At 44.1% G+C, this 23669-nt stretch overlaps 1 protein-coding gene across 7 annotated transcripts in view; it reads left to right on the top strand.

Moving 5' to 3' along the window:
* ACAD10 (acyl-CoA dehydrogenase family member 10) overlaps positions 1 to 23669 on the top strand; it is a 70146-nt gene that overhangs the window by 14541 nt on the left and 31936 nt on the right. For 5 of the 7 annotated variants that reach the window (XR_004059525.1, XM_030938591.1, XM_010378923.2 and 2 more), the window contains exons 3-8: positions 3659 to 3807; positions 6883 to 7077; positions 11102 to 11260; positions 13761 to 13920; positions 16943 to 17084; positions 23087 to 23155. Coding sequence is in view for 6 of the 7 variants with exons in the window: in XM_030938591.1 (XP_030794451.1) it covers positions 3659 to 3807; positions 6883 to 7077; positions 11102 to 11260; positions 13761 to 13920; positions 16943 to 17084; positions 23087 to 23155 (874 nt within the window). In the remaining variant the exon portion in view is untranslated. The remainder of the gene's footprint in view (positions 1 to 3658; positions 3808 to 6882; positions 7078 to 11101; positions 11261 to 13760; positions 13921 to 16942; positions 17085 to 23086; positions 23156 to 23669) is intronic. The other 2 variants (XM_030938592.1, XM_030938595.1) reach the window with 2 other exon arrangements.

The following is a 23669-nucleotide window of genomic DNA, read 5'->3' as shown; positions in this document are numbered from 1 at the left end:
TGGGATTACACGCATGCACCACCATGCCCGGCTAATTTTGTATTTTTAGTAGAGACGGGGTTTCTCCATGTTGGTCAGGCTGGTCTCGAACTCCCTACCTCAGGTAATCCTCCCGCCTCAGCCTCTCAAAATGCTGGGATTACAGGCGTGAAACACTGCGCCCTGCCAGTAATAACCTTTTATCTGTTATATCACTTGCAAATATTTTCTCTCTTTTATGCATTGTCTTTTGATTTTATTGATAATGTTTTTAGCTGTACCAAAGTTTTCTTTTTCTTTCAAGATGAAATTTCACTCTGCCACTCAGGCTAGAGTAAAGTGGAGTGACCTTGGCTCACTGCAACCTCTGCCTCCCAGGCTCAAGCTATCCTCCCACCTCAGCCTCACAGGTTGCTGGGACTACAGGCTCGCACCACTACACCTGGCTCATTTTTGTATTTTTTGTAGAGATAGGGTTTCACCATGTTACCCAGGCTGGCCTTGAACTTGGGAGCGTAAACAATCTGCCCACCTCTGCCTCCACCTCCCAAAGTGCTAGGATTTTAGCCATGAGTCACCATGCCTAGCCTTCTGTATTGTTTCAATTTTTTAGAATTTTGTTTTTCTGACTTGGATATTTACTGTATTGGGAATTGGTTTTGTGATGGCCTGAAAGAGTATTTAATTTAATTTTTATTCCATATTGAAACCTAGTTATGCCAACCCCATTTATTGAATAGTCACTGCTAAAAGAGTATAAAATACAGAGGAAATTTCCTGCTGCCACCTCGACCCTTTCCCAGTTGATTCCAGACTTCAGTGGTTATCATTGTGAAAAGTTTCTTGTTTATTTTCAAAAAATTGCCCGTGTGTGTGTGTGTGTGTCTGTGTGTCTGTGTGTCTGTGTGTGTGTATATAAACTGGATCATATGCTGTAGACTGTTCCATACCTTTTTTTGACTCAGTATGATATTTTGCCATCTTTTTCATATCAGTTGGCATATGTCTAGGATCTAGTTTGGGGGTTAGCAAACTTTTTCTGTAAAGGGCTAGACATAGTGGATGCGATGGCTCGTGCCTACAATCCCATCACTTTGGGAGGCCGAGGTGGGAGATTGTTTGAGGCCAGGAGTTTGAGACTAGCCTTGGCAACATAGTGAGATCCCCATTTCTACAAAAAATAAAAAAATTCCTGGGCATGGTAGCACGCACCTGTAATCCCAGCTACTCAGGAGGCTAAGGCAGAAGGATCACTTGATCCTGGGAGCTTGAGGCTGAAGTGGCCCATGACTGTGCCACAGCACCCCAGCCTGGGCAGCAGCAAGACCCCATCTTTTTTTTTTGCTGTTGTGAATGCTACTTGTATTTTAAGACCCCATCTTAAAAAAAAAAAAAAGAAAGGTTAGATAGGCCTTGTGAGTCATATTCTCAGTCACAACTATTAACTTCTACCATTGCAGCAAGAAAGCAATAATAGACAATAGTAAACAAGTGTGGTTGTGTTCCAATAAGACTTTATTTACGAAAATAGGTAGAGCCAGGCATGCTGGTGTGTGCCTATAGTTCCAGCTACTAGGGAGGCTGAGATGGAGGTTCATTTGAGCCCAGGAGTTCGAGGCCAGCCTGAGCAACACAGCAAGACCCTATCTCTTAAAAAAGTAGATAGGAGACAGATTTGGCCCCAAACCATATTTTGCTGACCTTTGGGCAAGTTTATATGTTTTAACATCTGTGTGGTATTCTGTTATATGAATATATCATAATTGATGTAATAAGCACCTTATTAATATATATTTAACTTTTCTAGTTATTTTTATTATGAACAATTCTGCACAAACAGCCTTGTACATAACCTTTGCTTACTTTCATAAATATATATGGAAGAAATTTCTGGAAGTAGAATTACTACATCAAATGTATGTGCATTTCAGATTTTGACAGAAATTATCAAATTGCTGTCTGCGGAGGTTGTGCTTGTTTACGCTCCCATCAACAGCATATGAGGTGCCAGTTTCCTCACATGCTTACCAACTCCGGGGCTGTGAAAAATGCTATATGCTTTAGCTCTAAAATTAAAGAAGTATTTTTTGGATTGAGTTTTAACAGTCTCATTATTTTCAAAGGACATATACCAGATTGTTAACATTGGCTATTTCTGAAAGATAGGATTGCTTGTCCTGTTTCCTTCCTTCCTTCCTTCCTTCTTTCCTTCCTTCCTTCCTTCCTTCCTTCCTTCCTTCCTTCCTTCCTTCCTTCCTTCCTTCCCCTTCCTCTTCTTTTTCTTTTTTTTTTTTTAAGAGATGGGGTCTTGCTCTGTGTCCCCAGGCTGCAATACGGTGGCACCATCATAGCTCACTGCAACCTCAAACTCCTGGGCTTAAGTGATCCTCCCACCTCAGTTTCCCAAGTAGCTAGAATTACAGGTGCATGCCACCACGCCAAGCTAATTTTTTAATTTTTTCTAGAGACGAGGTTTCATCATGTGGCCCAGGCTGGTATCAGACTCCTGGCCTCAAGCGATCCTCCCACTTTGGCCTCCCAAAGTGCTGGGATTATAGGTGTGAGCTACTGCACTCAGCCTACTTTCTTTTGTATAGCTTTCTATGAAATATGTTGTCTGAAAAATTTTCAATGCACAGGCACTACTTTATCAGAAAAAAAACAACAAAGGTGTTTAATTCCAAAACAAAAGCTATATGTAAAGTGTATTTTGTCTTAGATATATAATTATGAATGTTGTATGTATATATTTGCCCCCAGGATCTGTACTGTAGACAGAAAAAGCAACTGTGGATGAGGAGAAACAATCCTTGCACAAATGTTCCTAGTATTCCACAGATGCTGATGCTGATCCATCCACTGCCTTATCTCTTTGTGGACAGAAATTTCCTTCTTGGCCAGGCGCAGTGGCTCACACCTGTAATCTCAGCACCTTGGGAGGCTGAGGCAGGCGGATCACCTGAGGTCAGGAGTTTGAGATCAGCCTGGCCAACATGGCGAAACCCCGTCTCTACTGAAAGTACAGAAATTAGCCAGGCTTGGTGGCGCACGCCTGTAATCCCAGCTACTTGGGGGGCTGAGGCATGAGAATCACTTGAACCTGTGAGGCAGAGGTTGCAGTGAGCTGAGATTATATCACTGCACTCCAGCCTGGGTGACTGGGTGAGCCTTTTTCTGAAAAAAAAAAAAAAAGACATTTCCTTCCTTATCCACAAAGACAGCATTTCAGGCGAACATTTCAGTGTATCCATTCCATGCTGTGAAGAATTACTATAGCTTATAGAAGGAAGGGCATGTTTTGGGGACCACCAGGATCTGGCTTATTCCTTCAAGTGCTTCCGTAGTCTCTGCCAGGTCCAGGTAAGTGACCTAACATATGGTCTGGTGAATATGAGACCAAGGAAGAAAATTCATCATGCAGTGCCCGGAGTCCTCTCAAGCAAGCACGAAGGACCTGATGCTTCACAGCAGTGTGCTCTCTGTCGTACAAATTAGTATTGTTCTTCCTCTGGGTGTCTAAGATTGAGATTTTGCATTTTGTGAATGTCTGCAAATTTCCAACAGCATCCACCCTGGCAGTACAGCGAGGCCATAGGAACTGGTATGGTAATTTTCCTGAGCTCCCTAAACCCTAGCATGTATCAATGTATTCCACTTTTGCATATTTTACTTCCTATAGAATGGGAGGTGCAGAATCGTATCCCTTCTGGAACTATTTTAAAGGCCTTGATGGAAGGTGGTGAAAATGGGCCCTGGATGAGATTTATGAGAGCAGAAATAACAGCAGAGGGTTTTTTACGAGAATTTGGGAGACTTTGCTCTGAAATGGTGAGTGATAAACATACCTACATTTCCATATTTTTCTTTTTGCCTTGAGTAGTGGTTGCAACATTCATGTATAAGTTAGTTAAACTGAAAATAAAGTGAAACCTTATAACCCATTACATGTTTTAAAGTTATTTCTTACGCCAGGCGCTATGGCTCATGCCTATAATCCCAGCACTTTGGGAGGCCAGAGGGTGGATCACCTGAGGTCAGAAGTTTTGAGACCAGCCTGGCTAACATGGTGAAACCTCATTTCTACTACAAATACAAAAAATTAGCTGGCTGTGGTGGCGCACACCTGTAATCCCAGCTACTTGGGAGGCTGAGGCAGGAGAATCGCTTGAACCTCGGGGGTGGAGGTTGCAGTGAGCTGAGATCATGCCATTGCACTCCAGCTCGGGCAACAAGAGCAAAACTCTGTCTCAAAAAAAAAAAAAGTTGTTTATTTCACCCCTAGGTGTTCAATGTTCAATTTATATATAAATAACTAAAAATATTCTTAGCTGGGCGTGGTGGCTCACGCCTGTAACTTCAGCACTTTGGGAGGCTGAGACAGGAGAACTGTTTGAACTCTGGAGTTTGAGACCAGCTTAGGCAACATAGCCAGACCTCATCTCTACTAAAAATCAAAAAAATTAGCCAGGCATGGTGGCCCACACCTCTGGTCCCAGCTATTCAGGAGGCTGAGGCTTGAGCCCTAGAGACTGAGGCTTCAGTGAGCCATGACTATGCCACTGCACTGCAGCCTGGGCGACATAACAAGACTCTTGTCTCAAAAAAAAAAAAAAAAAAAAAAAAATTCTTTTTTTTTTTTTTTTTTTGAGATGGAGACTTGCTCTGTCGCCCGGGCTGGAGTGCAGTGGCTAGTTCTCAGCTTACTGCAAGCTCCGCCTCCCGGGTTTACGCCATTCTCCTGCCCCAGCCTCCCGAGTAGCTGGGACTACAAGCGCCCGCCACCTCGCCCGGCTAGTTTTTTATGTTTTTTAGTAGAGACGGGGTTTCATCGGGTTAGCCAGGATGGTCTCGATATCCTGACCTTGTGATCCGCCCTTCTCGGCCTCCCAAAGTGCTGGGATTACAGGCTTGAGCCTGTAGTTCTCAAAAAAATAAAAATTAAAAAAAAAAAAATAATAATAATAGTAATAATAATAAACCTTGAAAACATGCAAAGTGAAAGAAGCCAGTCAAAAAAGACCACATGGTGTGTGATTCCATCTGGGTGAAATGTTCAGAATAGGCAAATCCATAGAGATAGAAAGTAGATTGGTGGTTTTCTAGTACAGGGAGACTTGGGGGAAATGAGGAGTGACTGTTAATGGGTATGGTTTACTCTTTTTAAAAAAAATTTTTTTTGAGACAGAGTCTCGCTCTGTCGCCCAGGCTGGAGTGCAGTGGAGCAATCTTGGCTCACTGCAACCTCTGCCTCCCAGGTTCAAGCAGTTATCCTGCCTCAGCCTCCCAAGTAGCTGGACAGGCATGCGCCGCCAGCCCCAGCTAATTTTTGTATTTTTAGTAGAGACAGGGTTTCACCATGTTGGCCAGGAAGGTCTCGATCTCTTGACCTTGTGATCTGCCCGCCTCTGCCTCCCAAAGTGCTGGGATTACAGGTGTGAGCCACCATGCCTGGCTGGTTTGCTCTTTTTTTTTTTTTTTTTTTTTTTTTTTTTTTTTTTTTTTTTTTTTTGAGGCGAAGTCTCGCTCTGTCGCCCGGACTGGAGTGCAGTGGCCGGATCTCAGCTCACTGCAAGCTCCGCCTCCCGGGTTTGCGCCATTCTCCCGCCTCAGCCTCCCTGGTTTGCTCTTTAGAGTAATGAAAATGTCCTAAAACTGATGGCAGTGATGGTTGCACAACTTTGTGAATATATTAAAAACCATTGAATTGCACTCCTTAAATAGGTGACTTGCATGGCATGTGAATTATATTTCAGTAAAGCTGTTCTAAAATCTCTGTGTGTATACGTATATGTAAAATACCAGACTTGCCTTTGCAGATTTTGAAATGTGATAATATAAGAGTTTTCTTTTTTTTTTTTTTTTTTTTTTTTGAGACGGAGTTTTGCTCTGTTGCCCAGGCTGGAGTGCGGTGGCATGGTCTCGGCTCACTGCAACCTCCTGGGTTCAAGCTATTCTCTTGCTTCAGCCTCCCGAGTAGCTGGGACTACAAGTGCGTGCCACCACGCTTGGCTAATTTTTTGCATTTTTACTAGAGACAGGGTTTTACCATGTTAGCCAGGATGGTCTCGATCTCCTGACCTTGTGATCCGCCCGCCTCGGCCTCCCATAAGTGCTGGGATTACAGACGTGAGCCATTGCGCCCAGTCTTATAAGAGTTTTCAAAACCCACACAGATTGAATTTAAAAACAAGAAAAAAATTGATCAGAAACTAAAGTTCATAATGGTGATGCTGAGGCAATACAAAAAGCATTAAATGATTTCTCAATCATTAAAAATTAAATTACATATACTTAATATACTTTTAGAGTTCACTGTATCCTCTGATATGCTGTTTTTTTTTTTCAACTAGCAATCCATGAGCAGAATAAAGAACCCATTTAATTGTAATATTGATATAAATAGCTCCATTCCCTACTCTGTTGCTCAGGCTGGAGTGCAATGACTTGATCGTAGCTCACTGCAGCCCCAGTCTCCCAGGCTCAAGCCATTCTCCCACCTCAGCCCCCTGAGTAGCTGGGACCACAGGTATGCGCCACCAAGCCTGGCTAAGTTAAAAAAAATTTTTTTTCGATCTCACTTTGTTGCCCAGGCTGGTGTCAAACTCCTGAGCTCAAGCAGTTCTCTCACCTCAGCCTCCTAAAATGCTGGGATTACAGGTGTGAGCCACTGTGCCCATCCTATAGCTCTAGTCCTAGGTAACTTTTAAAAACCTTATATGAGAGTTCAGCACAGGGCCTGAGGAAGTGAGGAACACAGTTCCTGCAGGCAGCAAGCTATGAGCCTGGGCTCCTGTAGCCAGAGAACAGAAGGACTCCAGGAATAAGTATTTTTTTTTTCTGTTGGCCATGAGTGTTTGTCACTCTTAATGATTGCTGTTCTCCTCTGTCCTCTCCTGTTTTTAGTCAAAGACCTCTGTGCCTGTGGACTCCTTTTTCTCTCTGCTGACCAGTGAGCGAGTGGCAAAGCAGTTCCCAGTGATGACTGAGGCCATAACTCAAATTCGGGCAAAAGGTCTTCAGACTGCAGTCTTGAGCAATAATTTTTATCTTCCCAACCAGAAAAGCTTTTTGCCCCTGGACCGGAAACAGTTTGATGTGGTAAGCTTGAGCTAATTGAAAACCATTGGAACAGAACCTGTGCCCTCGCTTCAGGGTGCAGCGTTAAATGCTGCCTTCTAACAGGTCTTGAGTGAGGGAGTTTTTCCTTCAGACACTTGACTAAGTTAGGTTTAAATGCAATAGGTTGAAAACAGACCCTTTAAAATAACACTGTGTTCTTAGCAAGGTCAGACATTTATGGCATTTGATAACCGGTTGACACTTTAGCTTTACATTCTAAATTCGAACCTTAGTCTTCATATAACACAAGCATCTCTATCAGCCTTTACATCTTAATGGATCCTTTGGCCTTTTCTAAGACAAACTATGTTGCCTTCTATTTCTGTGACATTAATTCCTAGACCAGTGCTGTCCAATAAAACTTTACTGCCTTCCTCGGCCTGATTTACTTCCGTACTAAATCCATCTGCTCCATGTGTGTATCCCAACCTGTCATGTGATAAACCTGTAGTTTTGACATGCTTGGCTGTATTTGGGTACTTTATTATTTATTTATTTTTATTTATTTATTTTGAGATGGAGTCTCGCTCTGTAACCCAGGTTGGAGTTCAGTGGCGCAATCTTAGCTCACTGCAACCTCCGCTTCCCAGGTTCAAGCCATTCTCATGTCTCAGCCTCCTGAGTAGCTGGAATTACAGACGTGTGCCACCATGCTTGGCTAATTTTTATATTTTTAGTAGAGACGGGGTTTCACCATGTTGGCCAGGCTGGTCTTCAACTCCCAACCTCGAGTGATCCACCCACCTCAGCCTCTCAAAGTGCTGGGATTACAAGTATGAGCCACCGTGCCTGGCCTATATACATATATATATATATATATATATATATATATATATATATATATATATACATGTTTTTTTTTTTTTTTTTTTTCTTGAGACAATCTTGCTCTGTTGCCCAGGCTAAAGTACAGTGGCACCATCTCGGCTCACTGCAACCTCCCTCTTCCAGGCTCAAGCAGTTCTCCTGTCTCAGCCTCCTGAGCAGCTGGGATTACAGGCATGCACTGCCCCTGGCACTACCACCCCTGAATTTTTAGTAGAGACAGGGTTTCACCATGTTGGCCAGGGAAGAAAGAGGCTTCCCCTCCATCTTCCTGGGATAGAGACTCCAAAGTTCGAACTCCTGACCTCAAGTAATCTACCCACCTTGGCCTCCCAAAGTGCTGGGATAACAGGCATGAGCCACCGTGCCTGGCCCCTATTTGGGTACTCTCTTTGTTTTTTCTCTGAGAGAGGGTCTCTCTCTGTCGCCCAGGTTGGAGTTCAGTGGCTCAGTCTCAGTTCATTGCATCCTCCACCTCCCAGATTCAAGCAATTCTTGTGCCTCAGCCTCTTAGTAGCTGAGACTATAGGTGCATGCCACCACACCTGGCTAGTTTTTGTGTTTTTTATTAATATTAGAGACCAGGTTTCACTATGTTGGCCAGGTGGTCTCAAACTTCTGACCTCAAATGATCAACCCACCTCAGCCTCCCAAAGTGCTGAGATTATAGGCATGAACCACCATGCCCAGCCCTATTTGGATACTTTAAAAATGTTTGTTTTTGTCTTATAACCAACAGCAGTGATAATTCCCTTTAGAGACTCCAAGACTCCAAAGCCCAGATTGGCAGTTGATCTTCCAGCACCTTTTAGAGTTGTGCTGGATCAGAAGGACCCTTCCCCTGGCCCATTGCCCCAAAGATATTCCGAGTCAGTGCAAAAGGGAACAGCTCACCAAATATAGTGAGAGTCATGGTAACCTCTGGAACACATTGGATGAAATTTCTCTGATAACTCAAGTATTCGACATTTTGCTACCAGAGCCCCTTTCTGATTCTTTCCATCTTTGGAAGAGCTACTTTGCCTGGACTCCAGGAAGTGGCATATTCCCTTAGCCCTACATCTGCCTATGCCTGGCTATATTTGTACCCTTTGTTGGGCCAGTGAGATTAAAGATTTTCAACTCTGCCTACACATCACATGACCTGGAAGTTTGTAAAGATGCTGGGTCTGTTTTCCTGGAGGCTTTTGTTGAGTATGTCTAGTTGGGATCCAGGCATATGTATTTCAAAAAAGCTCCACAGGTGATTCTGCCATGCAGCTAGGGTGAGACACCCCAAGATGCAGTGAGGGACGTGGACTTCGGATTCTGTCCATGCTTCTCTCTTACCACACAGCCTCCGTCATGCTTACCTTGAGAAGGAGGCTTCCCCTCCATCTTCCTGGGATAGAGCCTTGATAAATAAAATCATTTTTATCTGATCCACATTTGGAAAAACACTGGCCTTGTTCCCACAGTCCCTGGTTTGCCAAGAAAGTAATAGAAACCCTGAATAAGTTCATGCCATCATGTGCAAAATAGAACAGAAAGAGAAGGCTAGAGATCTTATCAAACAAATCTTAAGAATTTATTTTACTTCCCCCAAATGTAATTCACCTAGTGAGAGGAGCCGTCTGCTTCCTGGAACTTTGCCCCATCCCCCACAGTTCCCTCCACTCTCCCGTCTCTTGTCTCAGCCAGTACAGCTCTGCCGCTTCCATCTGGTACGTTACATCGATTGGTGTCTGAGACACCCTGCTTCTGTACTTCTCACTATTGACGTTTTCTTTAGGGTAGCTTCTTAGACTTTTTTTTTTTTTTTTTTTTTTTTTTGGCTCATTCAGGTCCTTAGAAGACAAGAGAAAGTAGAAAGATCCAGTTTATTCCAGACATTTATTTACCTGAAAGGGCAGTTCTCACCCAACCCAGAATGCAAGTGTGGGATAGAGAGAGGGGCCAAAGGGTTTGTCCTTGGCCTTAGAGAGCTTGGGTCATTCCAAGTGGCAAGTCAGAGATTTAGTTCTGTTCTTAAGGCAGATCAGAGGGTATTGGTTATAGGCTATGTGGCTGTCTTGGGCCCACATTATAGGAGATTAAGCCCTGGGGACACTGTAAAAGGACTTTCAGGGAATCAGTGGATCAGAGACAGCCTGACACTGAGAAGCCTTTCCCAGGTTCTCCTGAACTCTCACCAGCACCCTCCACCCATTGCAGATCAGATACGTGGCTGAAGCAAGGTCATCAGAGTATAGGAGCCTCTTAGCTTGTTAGGAACAGTGTCAGCCCTCCCATGGAATTTCTGTCTAAATGGAGTATGGATGGGTTTTTAAACCTCTGAAATAAACACTAAGTTCGTATTTATTTTATACCTGTGACAGTATCTTCTTTCTGAAAAAAAAAAAAAAAAAAAGGGGGGGTGAACTACTTCCCATAAAGCCGACTTGTACAGCTTTTCTTCTGCTTTGTTTAGCCCCAAGATGTGACATTAGCCAAATTCTTTGTCATTTTGGAACTCACTTAAGTTTCATTTAAGTTTCACAACTTACTGAGCTAAGATAGGTAAGATGACTATTAATATTATTCCCATTTTGTTGATGATGACACTGAGGCCCATTATGGCTTTACTTGTTTGCACAGAGTCACAGTGTCTGAAACAGACATTTTGGTTTCTCGAGTTTGCCCCCACGTTGTAACCCAGTATTGTCAAATTCCTCAATGTAAGAAGGCAACATCATTTTATATCATCATAATCTTAAATTACTTGTTATAATAAATCTCAACTGTCCTTCTTTTTTTTTTTTTTTTTTTTTTTTTTGAGACGGAGTCTCGCTCTGTGGCCCAGGCTGGAGTGCAGTGGTGCGATCCCGGCTCACTGCAAGCTCCGCCTCCCGGGTTCCCGCCATTCTCCTGCCTCAGCCTCTCAAGCAGCTGGGACTACAAGCGCTCGCCGCCACGCCCGGCTAATTTTTTGCATTTTTAGTAGAGACGGGGTTTCACTGTGTTAGCCAGGATGGTCTCGATCTCCTGACCTTGTGATCCGCCCGTCTCGGCCTCCCACAGTGCTGGGATTACAGGCGTGAGCCACCGCGCCCGGCCTCAACTGTCCTTCTTATGCTTTTCCTTTCAAAAAGTTTACCAGCATGCATGTGGGAGCTCCACCTTTAGGGACATTCATCTCTCATTCCTGTCCCTCCATCAGGTCGTGGAGTCCTGCGTGGAAGGGATCTGTAAGCCAGACCTTAGGATCTACAAGCTGTGCTTGGAGCGGCTTGGCCTGCAGCCCTCCGAGTCTATCTTTCTTGATGACCTTGGACCAAATCTAAAAGCAGCTGCCAGCCTTGGTATTCACATCATTAAGGTAATAGTCACTATTTTTTGAACCCCCTCCCATGCACGAGCCACAAGTGCAACGTATTTCTCTATAATCTTTTTACATTTGTAGCTCTAGCTTTCCTTAGAGTTTCCCCCTACGTTTCCATAGTCATCTTATTTTGTGTTAATTATGAAATCTATGTGACTAGCTGCTTGTATTTTCGATGGGAAGCAAGACAAACAGGTACTGAAAAGGCAGCTTGAGAAAAGAGATAGGAAAGGAGGTGAATGGCAGGCTTAAGACCTTTGTTGGGGTGTTCACCCAGGAGGCAGAGCTTGCAGTGAACCAAGATTGCACCATTGCACTCCAGCCTGGATGACAGAGCAAGACTCCATCTCAAAAAAAATAATAATAATATTAGCAAAAAAAAAAAAAGATATTTGTTTCATAATTAAAACTCAATATTGTACCTTTGTTCCTAATAATACTGTCCCTGATGGACTATAACAAAAGTGCTACAGGATTAACCTCCCTATCTGATAAACTTGCCAAAAATTCTAAAATAAATAACCCTTTTTCTAAAATAATAAAACATTGGTTCAGTGGATAAAAAGAAGTTTTAACTTCAGGTTCTCACCTCGTTTGCTCTTGTTATTGGTGTACTTATTCTTGTAGGCTGTTATATTATTCCCGGCTTTCAAAGTTTTTTTCTTTTTTTTTTTTTTTTTGAGATGGAGTCTCACTCTGTCACCCAGGCTGGAGTGCAGTGGCGCGATCTCGGCTCACTGCAAGCTCCATCCCCCCGGGTTCACGCCATTCTCCTGCCTCAGCCTCCTGAGTAGCTGGGACTACAGGTGCCCGCCACCACGCCCGGCTAATTTTTTGTATTTTTAGTAGAGACGGGGTTTCACCGTGGTCTCAATCTCCTGACCTCGTGATCCGCCCGCCTCGGCCTCCCAAAGTGCTGGGATTATAGGCGTGAGTCACTGTGCCCGGCTGTTTATTTTGAGACAGAGTCTCACTCTGTTGCCTAGGCTGGAGTGCAGTGGCTCAATCCCGGCTCACTGCAACCTCTGCCTCCTGGGTTCAAGTGATTCTTCTGCCTCAGCCTTCTGAGTAGCTGGGATTATGGTCGCACACCACCATGCCCGGTTAATTTTTTTGTATTTTTAGTAGTGACGGGGTTTCACCATGTTGGTCAGGCTGATCTCAAACTCCTGACCTTGTGATCTGCCTGCCTCAGCCTCCCAAAGTGCTGAGATTACAGGTATGAGCCACCGCGCCCAGCCTTTGAAGTTTTATACAAAATCTTGTCTCTGCCACTCTGTACAGAGTTAACTCCTAACTCTCCTCCACCCTATTTGGAAAAATTACTTCTATTAGAGGGACAAACCAAGCAATTAAATCAAAACGTATTAAACAAATTTGAAGAGAAATTATAAAATAAAAAGAGGGGGAATTGTAAAAAGTAAAGTAGAGGTTCCTCTTCAAAGACTTTCCTCCCCACTTAAGTAGGAATAAATAGTAACTTCTCTTAGAAGCAAAATTTATTTGAAGACTCGTGCTAGCATTCTTAAATATCTGCTAGCTGTGATAAAGAAATCAATGTACTTTATGTTCTTCACTCCCACAATTTAGCCTAAATATTTGCCCTGGCATGCTTATACTGGTCCAAGCAAGCATTAGGTCATAGCCTGTTCCTCTTCCTTATTTGAAGATGTTTTTACTTTTCTCAGCATTCCACAAGTTACTTCCTCCTTCCTTTGTTCTCTACCTTTGCCTCTTTCAAAAAGTTCTAGGCCGGGTGCGGTGGCTCACTCCTGTAATCCCAACACTTTGGGAGGCCCAGGCGGGCAGATCATGAAATCAGGAGATCGAGACCATCCTGGCTAACACGGTGAAACCCTGTCTCTACTAAAAATATAAAAAATTAGCCGGGCGCAGTGGCGGGCGCCTGTAGTCCCAGCTACTCAGGAGACCAAGGCAGGAGAATGGCGTGAACCCAGGAGGCAGAGTTTGCAATGAGCCAAAATAGCGCCACTGTAGTCCAGCCTGGGCAAAAAAGTGAGACTTCTGTCTCAAAAAAAAAAAAAAAAGTTCTAAGTTGCTAGCCAATCAGGATAAATACAGAATGTAAAGTCCCATTCCAGCCAATGGAAACCAGACACAGCAGTAGGGTGGATGCGTCAGGTTATAAATGACCCTGTCTCCTTTGTTTGGTGTACTCTTGTGGCAAAACTGCTGGCGAGTGTACCCTTTCTGCAGGAAGTAAAAATGGCCTTCCTGAGTAAATTAAATTTGTGTTCAAGTGCTATGTCTTTATGGCACTGGGGAACAAACATTTCGGACACCTCCTAGGGAACAGATAGGAGCCCCTGAGGCCAGGGTTGACTGCTGGCACCTGTTCAATATATATTCTCTACACCTGTACTGCCATGAATTGTAAAATTAAAAAAAAAGTATATATATTCTCAACATTCTGTGAAAAGAAGGGAAAAATAACAACAACAAAATATATACATATACATATTCTCTCTGAAACCAGGTTAATGACCCAGAGACTGCAGTAAAGGAATTAGAAGCTCTCTTGGGTTTTACATTGAGAGTAGGTGTTCCAAACACTCAGCCTGTGAGAAAGACGATGGAAATTCCGAAAGATTCCTTGGAGAAGTACCTCAAAGACTTACTGGGTATCCAGACCACAGGTATGTGGGTGTCTTTCATGTTTTGGTAACTCTCTCCGAGGCGAAGGTTTTGGTCTGTTTCTCACTTTTCAACCCTAATGGAATGGGCTGGAGACAAAGAAGCTTTACAGTGAGGAAAATAGCCATTGGGCCTGGTGCATCTGAGCGCTGCTTTCAGTTTTGCTTGGGAAAAAGCATTAACTTCCCTATTTATGGATCTCTAAAAGTATATCTATCCCACTCTTACACCTGAGAGTGTGGTATGGTAGTGATTGCCTGCTTTCAACAGGGAGAGGAACTTGGGGACTGCAGTATGTGCTCAGAAGATTTTACAGTTTCTAATGCTTTGAGACGACAGCCCATTTTGTGAAGATGACTTAGAAGTTACATTGGCAGGCGGGGTGCGGTGGCTTACGCCTGTAATCCCAGCACTTTAGGAGGCTGAGGCAGGTAGATCATGAGGTCAGGAGTTCGAGACAAGCCTGGCCAACTTGGTGAAACCTTGTCTCTACTAAAAATACAAAAATTAACTGGGTGTGGTGGTGGGTGCCTGTAATCCCAGATACTCAGGAGGCTGAGGCAGGAGAATTGCTTGAACCCGGGAGGCAGAGATTGCAGTCAGCCGAGATTGTGCTGCTGTACTCCAGCCTGGGCAACAGAGCAAGACTCCATCTCGAGGAAAAAAAAGAAGAATTTGCATTGGTGACTAGGGTGTAGTGGGTCACTCCTGTAATTCCAGCATTTTGGGAGGCCCAGGCAGGCAGATCACTTGAGGCCAGGAGTTCGAGATCAGCCTAACCAACAATGTGAAACCTTGTCTCTACTAAAAATACAAAAATTAGCTGGGTGTGGTGGTGCACAACTATAGTCCCAGCTGCTCTAGAGACTGAGGCACAACAATCGCTTTAACCCGGGAGGCACAGGTTGCAGTGAGCCTAAATCGTGCCACTGCACTCTAGCGTGGGTGATAGAGTGAGACTCCCTCTCAAAAAAAAAAAAGGAAAAGAAAAAGAAAAAAAGGGGGCCAGGCTCAGTGGCTCACGCCTGTAATCCTAGCACTTTGGGAGGCTGAGGCAGGTGGATCACCTAAAGTCAGGAGTTCGAGGTCAGCCTGGCCAACATGGCAAAACCCCATGTCTACTAAAAATACAAAAATTAGCCGGGCGTTTTGGCGGGTGCCTGTAATCCCAGCTACTTGGGAGGCTGAGGCAGGAGAGTCACTTGAACCCGGGAGACCGAGGTGGCAGTGAGCTGAGATAGTACCACTACACTCCAGCCTGGGCGACAGAGTGAGACTCCATCCCCCTCCTCCAAAAAAAAGGAAAAATACAAAAATTAGCCGGGCATGGTGGCACATGCCTGTAGCCCTAGCTACTCAGGAGAATCACTTGAACCCAGGAGGTGGAGGTTGCAGTGAGCTGAGATTGTGCCACTGCACTGCAGCCTGGGCAACAAAGCAAGACTCTGTCTCAAAAAAAAAAAAAAAAAAAGTTGCATGACTTTAAAATGCAACAAGTTGTCTCCATTTCTTGGAGAGAAGTTTTCTCTTTGCTCCTTCACATTCCGCCCTCAGAAAACCAGGTGCCTTGTGTGCTTTAGAGGACACTTTTGGGTCAGGGGTGGTGACTCATGCCTATAATCCTAGCACTTTGGGAGACTGAGGTGGGCAGATCACTTGAGGCCAGGAGTTTGAGACCAGCTTGGTCTATGGTCAACATCTCTACTAAAAATACAAAAATTAGCTGAGTGTGGTGGCACATGCCTATAGTCCCAGCTACTGGGGAGGCTAAGGCAGGAGAATCGCTTGATCCCAGGAAGCAGAGGTTGCAGTGAGCTGAGATAGTGCCACTGCACTCCAGCCTGGATGACAGAGCGAGACTCCATTTCAAAAACAAAAGAAAACAAAAAAGGAGACTTAAAAATTTTTTTTAATTTAATTTAATTTTTTTTTGAGATGGAGTTTTGCCCTTGTTGCCCAGGCTGGAGTGCAATGGCATGATCTCAGCTCACTGCAACCTCCGCCTCTTGGGTTCTAGTGATTCTCCTGCCTCAGCCTCCCAAGTAGCTCGGATTACAGGCACCCGCTACCACGCCTGGTTAATTTTTATATTTTTAATAGAGACGGGGTTTCACCATGTTGGTCAGGCTGGTCTCAAATTCCTGATCTCAGGTGATCCACCTGCCTTGGCCTCCCAAAGGGCTGGGATTACAGGTGTGAGCCTCCGCGCCAGGCCAAAGAAGACATTTTTCCCAGGTGATAAAGGTTTCACCCACTTGCTCCTTGAAAAAGGCTTTTATTGATAGAGCTTCATGTTAGGATGTTTTCCAGCAATTGGATTATTGGTAGTGGCCTCTGCACAGCTGTGACACCCACTCTGGCCAGCCGGAAGAACTCTGGCAGACTTCTGTTGCTTGCCTGCTCTTCTAACCAAGTGAAATCAATCTACACCCAGGGTTCAGTTTTCTTATGGAGTTGAGAATGAATTAGTTTCACCTCAGCCAGGATCCTGCAAGGGAGCCATGGAATTCAGCCTAGTGCAGTGGGAAATTGCATCTCATGAAAGCAGCTTTGTGTCAGGCCAAAGGCCTCTGTGTCACTCCTTTCAGCTGTCCTGGCAGTGTCAGGCAGAGAGACGTGCAAGGGCACCTTTCATCCTCAGGCTTAAAGCATTCCATTTGGCAAGATGGGTTGCCATGGCTGCGTTTGTGCTTGATAAACAGAATGAACATGTTTTTATTCATGGAGGAGGAGTTGGCAGAAAGGACAAAATTGGACACCTGCACAAAATGAGAAAATTACTGCGGTATAAAATGAATAGCCTTTGATAAACTGTAGTGGCATGTGATCCTGGACCTGAGTTGGCAGGGTGTAGACCTGGGACTCAGTTACTCCTGGTAGGCAGGTAAGAAGTGCTTTTCTTGCGCTGCATGGCAGATGAGGATATTTTGAAGCCCAAATGCAGAACTCATTAGAAAGAAAGAATGTCTGCTCAGATCTGTCCTCCAGGGCTGGTTTGAGTTTTCTTTGTTTTCAAACTTGCAGGCCCATTGGAACTCCTTCAGTTTGATCACGGGCAGTCAAATCCAACTTACTACATCAGACTGGCTAATCGTGATCTGGTTCTGAGGAAGAAGCCCCCAGGGACACTCCTTCCATCTGCCCATGCCATAGAGAGGGAGTTCAGGTAAGTTTTCAGGGCCAGGGGAGCACTTGCCCACCAGCCTCCACCGTGCACAGGCTCAGCCCTAAACCAAAAAGTCAGCACTCCATAAAAACACCCCAAGACATTTAAAACTACAATTATGGACCAGGTTTTGTGGGTCACACCTATAATTCCAGTGCCTTGGGAGACCGAGGCAGGAGGATCATTGAGCCCAAGAGGTCAAGACCAGCCTAGGCAATGCGGCAAGACCCTGTCTCGACCAAAAAAAAAAAAAAAAAAAAAAATTAGCCTGGGTGTGGTGGCACAAACCTGTAGTCCCACCTACTCAGGAGGCTGAGGTGGGAGGATTGCTTGAGCTGGGAGGTTGAGGCTACAGTGAGTTACTGTGGCGTCATTGCATTCCCGCCTGGGAGACATTGTGAGACCCTGCCCCAATCCCCAAAAAAGCCAAATGTAAATTAGAACTATTCTGGAAAACAATATGATAAAATTTATTAAAAGCCTCAGAGTTTTCATACTTTCAGACCTAGTAATTCCAATTCTGGGGCTCTGTCTTAAAGAAATAATTCTAAGTAGGGGGAAACAGCTTTATGTATTAATATGCTCACCACAAAGTTGTTTAATAAGAAGAATTTGGAAGGCCAGGAGCGGTAGCTAATGTAGTCCCAGCACTTTGGGAGGCTGAGGCAGGTGGATCACTTGAGCTCAGAAGTTTAAGACCAGCCTGGACAACATAGTGAAAACCTCTCTCTACCAAAAATACAAAAAATTAGATGGGTATGGTGGCATATGCCTGTAGTTCTATCTACTCAGCAGGCTGAGGTGAAAGGATCTCTTGAACCTGGGAGGTGGAGGCTGCACTGAGCCGAGATGGCGCCACTGCACTCCAGCCTGTGTGACAGAGTGAGACTCTGTCTCAAGAAACAAACAAAAGAGTTTGGAAACTACTTAAATGTACTATAATCTGTACTATAATCTGTACCATAATCAGGAAATAAGTAAACCTTGGTATATCTACTCGTTGCAATGACAGAAATAGTAATAGCTAACATTTATTGAATGTTTAGTATGTGCCAGGCACTAAAATAAATGCTTTGAATGTCTTGTTACTACAGAGCATCCTCACAACTCTATGATATGTTACTATTGTAATCCTCATTTACGACTAGGAGGAGTGAGACTTAAAGAAACCAAGGCAGGCAGATTGCTTTGAGCTCAGGAGTTCAAGCCCTGTCTGGGCAACATGGTGAAACCCTGACTACAAAAAATACAAAAATTAGCCAGGTGTTGGTGGCTTGCACCTGTAGTCCCAGCTACACGGGAGGCTGAGGCTGGAGAATCACTTAAACCCAGGAAGCAGAGGTGTAGTGAGCTGAGATCGTACTGCTGCACTCATAAAGTGAGACCCTGTCTCAAAAAAAAAAGATTAACCAGCATACCCAGGGTCATAAAACTAGTAAGCAAGTGCTAGAGTCTAGCTTTATAGCCAGTCCATGAGATTTCGTAGCTCACGCTTAATGATTATGCTGTTATTACAGCTAGTAAAATTATGCCTATAATAACAAATGTGTATGATAAAATTTTAAGATAGTAAAGGCAGATACAAACCGCATATATAGTATTAGCTGATTTTTTTTTTTTAGGCAGAGAGTCACTCTTGCCCAGGCTGGAGTACAGTGGTGTGATGATACCTCACTGTAAACTCGAACTCCTGGGCTCAAGTGATTCTCCTGCCTCAGCCTCCCAAGTACTACAGGCACATGCCATCATGCCTGGCTAGTTTTAAAAATTTTTTTGTAGAAATGGGGCCTTACTATATTGCTTGAACTCTTGGCCTCAAGCAGTCCTCCCACGTTGACCTCCCAAAGTTTTGGGGATTACAGGCATGAGCCAGCGTGCCTGGCCAAGGTTTTTTATTATTAATTTAATAAAAATATTGTTACTCAGATATTTTATTTCATCTTGTTTTAGTTTTGGTAAGTTGTAATTTCTAAGGAGTCTGTTCATATCACCTAAGCTGTTGAATTTATTATTTATAATATTCCCTTACTATCCTTTTAATATATGTAGGATCTATAGTGATATCCTTTTTTTTTTTCTTGAGATGGAGTCTTGCTCTGTCACCCAGGCTGGAGTGCAGTGGCATGATCTTGGCTCATTGCCACGTCCATCTCCCAAGTCCAAGTGATTCTCCTGCCTTAGCCTCCCAAGTAACAGGGATTACAGTCATGCACCACCATGCCCAGCTAATTTACTATTGTTAGTAGAGATGGGGTTTCACCATGTTGGCCTGGCTAGTCTACAACCCCTGACCTCAAGTGATTCACCTGCCTCGGCCTCCCAAAGTGCTGCGATTACAGGCGTGAGCCACTATGCCCACCCTAGTGATATCCTTTCTTTATCACTGCTGGTATTGATTGACAATTTGTATTTTCTCTCTCTTGTTAGTCTAGCTAGGGGTTTATCAATTACATTGATCTGGGAACAACAGTTTGGTTTTGTTACTTTTTTCTATTGTTTGTTTTGTTTTGAGGCGGGGTTTTTGGTCTGTTGCCCAGGCTGGAGTGCAGTGGCACGATCTTGGCTCACTGTAACCTCTGCCTCCCAGGTTCAAGTGATTCTCCTGTCTCAGCCTCCTGAGTAGCTGGGATTACAGGCATGTGCCACCACACCCAGATAATTTTTGTATTTTTAGTTGAGACGGGGTTTCACCATGTTGGTCAGGCTGGTCTCGAATTCTTGACCTCAGGTGATCCGCCTGCTTTGGCCTCCCAAAGTGCTGGGACTACAGGCATGAACCTCTGTGCCCGGCCTGTTTTTCTTTTCTGATATAAGCATTTAAATGTATAACTTTGGCCGGGCGCGGTGGCTCAAGCCTGTAATCCCAGCACTTTGGGAGGCCGAGATGGGTGGATCGCGAGGTCAGGAGATCGAGACCATCCTGGCTAACACGGCGAAACCCCGTCTCTACTAAAAAATACAAAAAACTAGCCGGGCGAGTTGGCGGGTGCCTGTAGTCCCAGCTACTTGGGAGGCTGAGGCAGGAGAATGGCGTAAACCCGGGAGGCGGAGCTTGCAGTGAGCTGAGATCCGGCCACTGCACTCCAGCCTGGGCGACAGAGCGAGACTCCGTCTCAAAAAAAAAAAAAAAAAAAAAAAAAAAAAAAAAAAAAAATAAATGTATAACTTTTCAGGCTGGGCGCGGTGGCTCCTGCTTGTAATCCCAGCACTTTGGGAGGCTGAGCCAGGTGGATCACCTGAGGTCAGGAGTTCAAGACCAGTCTTGCCAACATGGTGAAACCCTGTCTCTACTAAAAATACAAAACTAAGCCGAGTGTGGTGGTGCATGCCTGTAGTCCCAGCCAATCGTGAGGCTGAGGTGGGAGAATCTCTTGAACCCGGGAGGCAGAGATTGCAGTGAGCAGAGATTGCAGTGAGCCAAGATTGTGCCACGGCACTCCAGCCTGGGCAACATAACAAGACTCTGTCTCAAAAAAGAAAAAAAGAAGTGCTTTGTTTAATTTTCAAATATTTGGGGTTTTTTTCTAGATATTATATGTGAATGAATTCTAGGTTAATTCCATCGAAGTCTTATAAATACCCTGCAATATTTCAGTTTTTTGGGCTTTTTTGAGATGGAGTCTCGCTCTGTCGCCCAGGCTGGAGTGCAGTGGCACAATCTTGGCTCACTACAACCTCCACCTCCCAGGTTCAAGCGACTTTTCTGCCTCAGCCTCCTGAGTAGCTGGGACTACAGGCACACACCACCATGCCTGGCTAATTTTTGCATTTTTAGTAGAGATGGGGTTTCACCATGTTGGCCAGGATGGTCTCAATCTCCTGACCTTGTGATCCACCCACCTCAGCCTCCCAAAGTGCTGGGATTACAGGCGTGAGTCACCACACCCAGCCTTTTGTTTGTTATTTTTTGAGACGGAGTTTCGCTCTTGTCGCCCAGTCTTCAGTGCAATGGCATGATCTCGGTTCACTGCAACCTCTGCCTCCTGGGTTCAAGTGATTCTCCTGCCTCAGCCTTCTGAGTAGGTAGAAGTACAGGTGTGAGGCACCATGACTGACTAATTTTTGTTTTTTTTTTTTTTTTTTTTGAGACGGAGTCTCGCTCTGTTGCCCAGACTGGAGTGCAGTGGCATGATTTTAGCCCACTACAAGCTCTGCTTCCTGGTTTCATGCCATTCTCCTGCCTCAGCCTCGCGAGTAGCTAGGACTACAGGCGTCTGCCATCACACCTGGCTAATTTTTTTTGTATTTTTAGTAGAGACAGGGTTTCACCATGTTAGCCAGGATGGTCTCGATCTCCTGACCTTGTGATCCGCCCACCTCGGCCTCCCAAAGTGCTGGGATTACAGGTGTGAGCCACCATGCACAGCCCTAATTTTTGTACTTTTAATAGAGACAGGGTTTTGCCATATTGGCCAGGCTGGTGTTGAACTCCTGACCTCAGATGATCTGCCCACCTTGGCCTCCCAAAGTGCTGGGATTATAGGTGTGAGCTACCGTGCTGGGCTAGATTTTAATTTTTATTGAAATTTATTGAGATCTATTTTATGGACCAGCACATGACTTATCTTGGTAAGCATATTGTGTTTACTTGAAAATAATGTATATTTTGCAATATCTGAGTTAGTGGTATACAAATGTCCATCAGATCAGGTTGGTTGGTAGTGGGTTCAGATATATGTCTTTAGATAAATCTATTTTTGTCTAATTCTATCGTTACTGCGAAAGGAGTGTTAAAATCTCAGCTAAGACTTGTGGATTTCTTCATTTTTTTCTCTTTAATTTTGATTATTTTTACTTGATGTATTTCGAAGCTCTGTTGTTCAGCACGTACATATTTATGATTGTAATATCTTTCTGATGAACTTGCAGTTGCATCGTTTTCAAATGTCTCTCTTTGTGTCTGGTGGTACACTGTTGTAAAGCCTGCTTTATTTGATATTAAAGTAGCCACACCAGCTTTCTTATGCTTAGTGATTGCATAATGCTTCCATTTCCATTCTTGTTTTTGCAACCTATCTATGTTTATATATTCAGCACATATCTCTTGTAGACATCATATAATTAGGTCATGCTTTTCTGTCCAGGCTGAAAACTTCTTTTATTTTTATTTTATTTCATTTATTTTTTTGATTTTTGAGATGGAGTCTCACTCTGTCACCCATGCCAGAGCGCAGTGGAGCAATCTTGGCTCACTGCAACCTCTGCCTCCTGAGTTCAAGCGATTCTCATGCTTCAGCCACCCAAATAGCTGGGATTACAGGTGCACACCACCACGCCTGGCTAATTTTTGTATTTTTAGTTGAGACAGGGTTTTACCATGTTGGCCAGGGTGGTCTTGAACTCTTGGGCTCATGCAGTCCTCCCCCTCAGCCTCCCAAAGTGCTGGGATTACAGGCAGGAGCCACCATGTCCAGCCAACTTCTGTCTTTTAATTAGAATCTATTCATCTATTGAGTTTAATGTAATTATTGATATGTTTGATTTAGGTCTACAATTTCACCATTGGTTTTTTGTTTGTCCCATCCGTTTTTTTGTTCTTACTTACTTTTGGGTCAATGGAATATTTTTTAGAATATCATTTTAATTTAAGTACCATTTTTAATTCAGAAAAGTAATTTCAGGCCAGGAGCAGTGGCTTATGCCTGTAATCCCAGGACTTTGGGAGGCTGAGGCGGGTGGATCACCTGAGGTCAGGAATTTGAGACCAGCCTGGCCAGCATGGCGAAACCTTGTCTCTACTAAAAATACAAAAATTAGCTGGGCGTGGTGGTGCACATCTGTAATCCCAGCTACTCAGGAGACTGAGGCCTGAGAATGGCTTGAACTCAGGAAGTGGAGGTTGCAGTGAGCCAAGATCGCGCCATTGCACTCCAACCTGGGCAACAGAGCAAGACTGTGTCTCAAAAAACAAAACAAACAAACAAACAAACAAAGAAAAGTAACTTGAAGAAAATCTCATCAATTCAGCCAGCAGTTTTGTTTATTTTCATTTGTCCTGGCAGGATTATGAAAGCCCTTGCAAATGCTGGAGTACCTGTACCTAACGTTCTTGATCTCTGTGAAGATTCAAGGTAAAGTTCAGATGTTTTTGCTATCACACATTCAAGCTACAGGAGAGAACAGCCCATATGCTAACACAAATTCCAATTTGTTAAAGACAAATAAAATTTGGGTAGGGGTGCAAAGAAACTTTATAGCAACCTCTCCCAGAAGTTCTCAGGTATTAAAGTTATTCTGCAAGATAAGTATATGCCTGCTTTAGGGAGAATTGGTAGAAAACATCTTTATTAACATTCAAAAAATACATATTTGTCTAGTTTCATATTGCTTGTTTTTGTTTATTCTTTTATAAGAGTCTTTCTAAACTGTTTGGTGTTTTGAGACGGAGTCTCATTCTGTCACCCAGGCTGGAGTCCAGTGGCCCAATCCTGGCTCACTGCAACCTCTGCCTCCTGGGTTCAAGTGATTCTCTTGCCTCAGCCTCCTGAGTAGCTGGGATTACAGGCGCCCCCCACTATGCCCGGCTAGTTTTTGTATTTTTTGAGTAGAGACAGGGTTTCACCATGTTGGCCTTGCTTATCTCTA

The sequence above is a fragment of the Rhinopithecus roxellana genome, chromosome 10 (genome assembly GCF_007565055.1).
Source record: "Rhinopithecus roxellana isolate Shanxi Qingling chromosome 10, ASM756505v1, whole genome shotgun sequence".
Lineage (NCBI taxonomy): Eukaryota > Metazoa > Chordata > Mammalia > Primates > Cercopithecidae > Rhinopithecus > Rhinopithecus roxellana.
The sequence above is the reverse complement of the archived record's forward strand: the minus strand, read 5'-3'. Positions and strand labels throughout refer to the sequence as shown.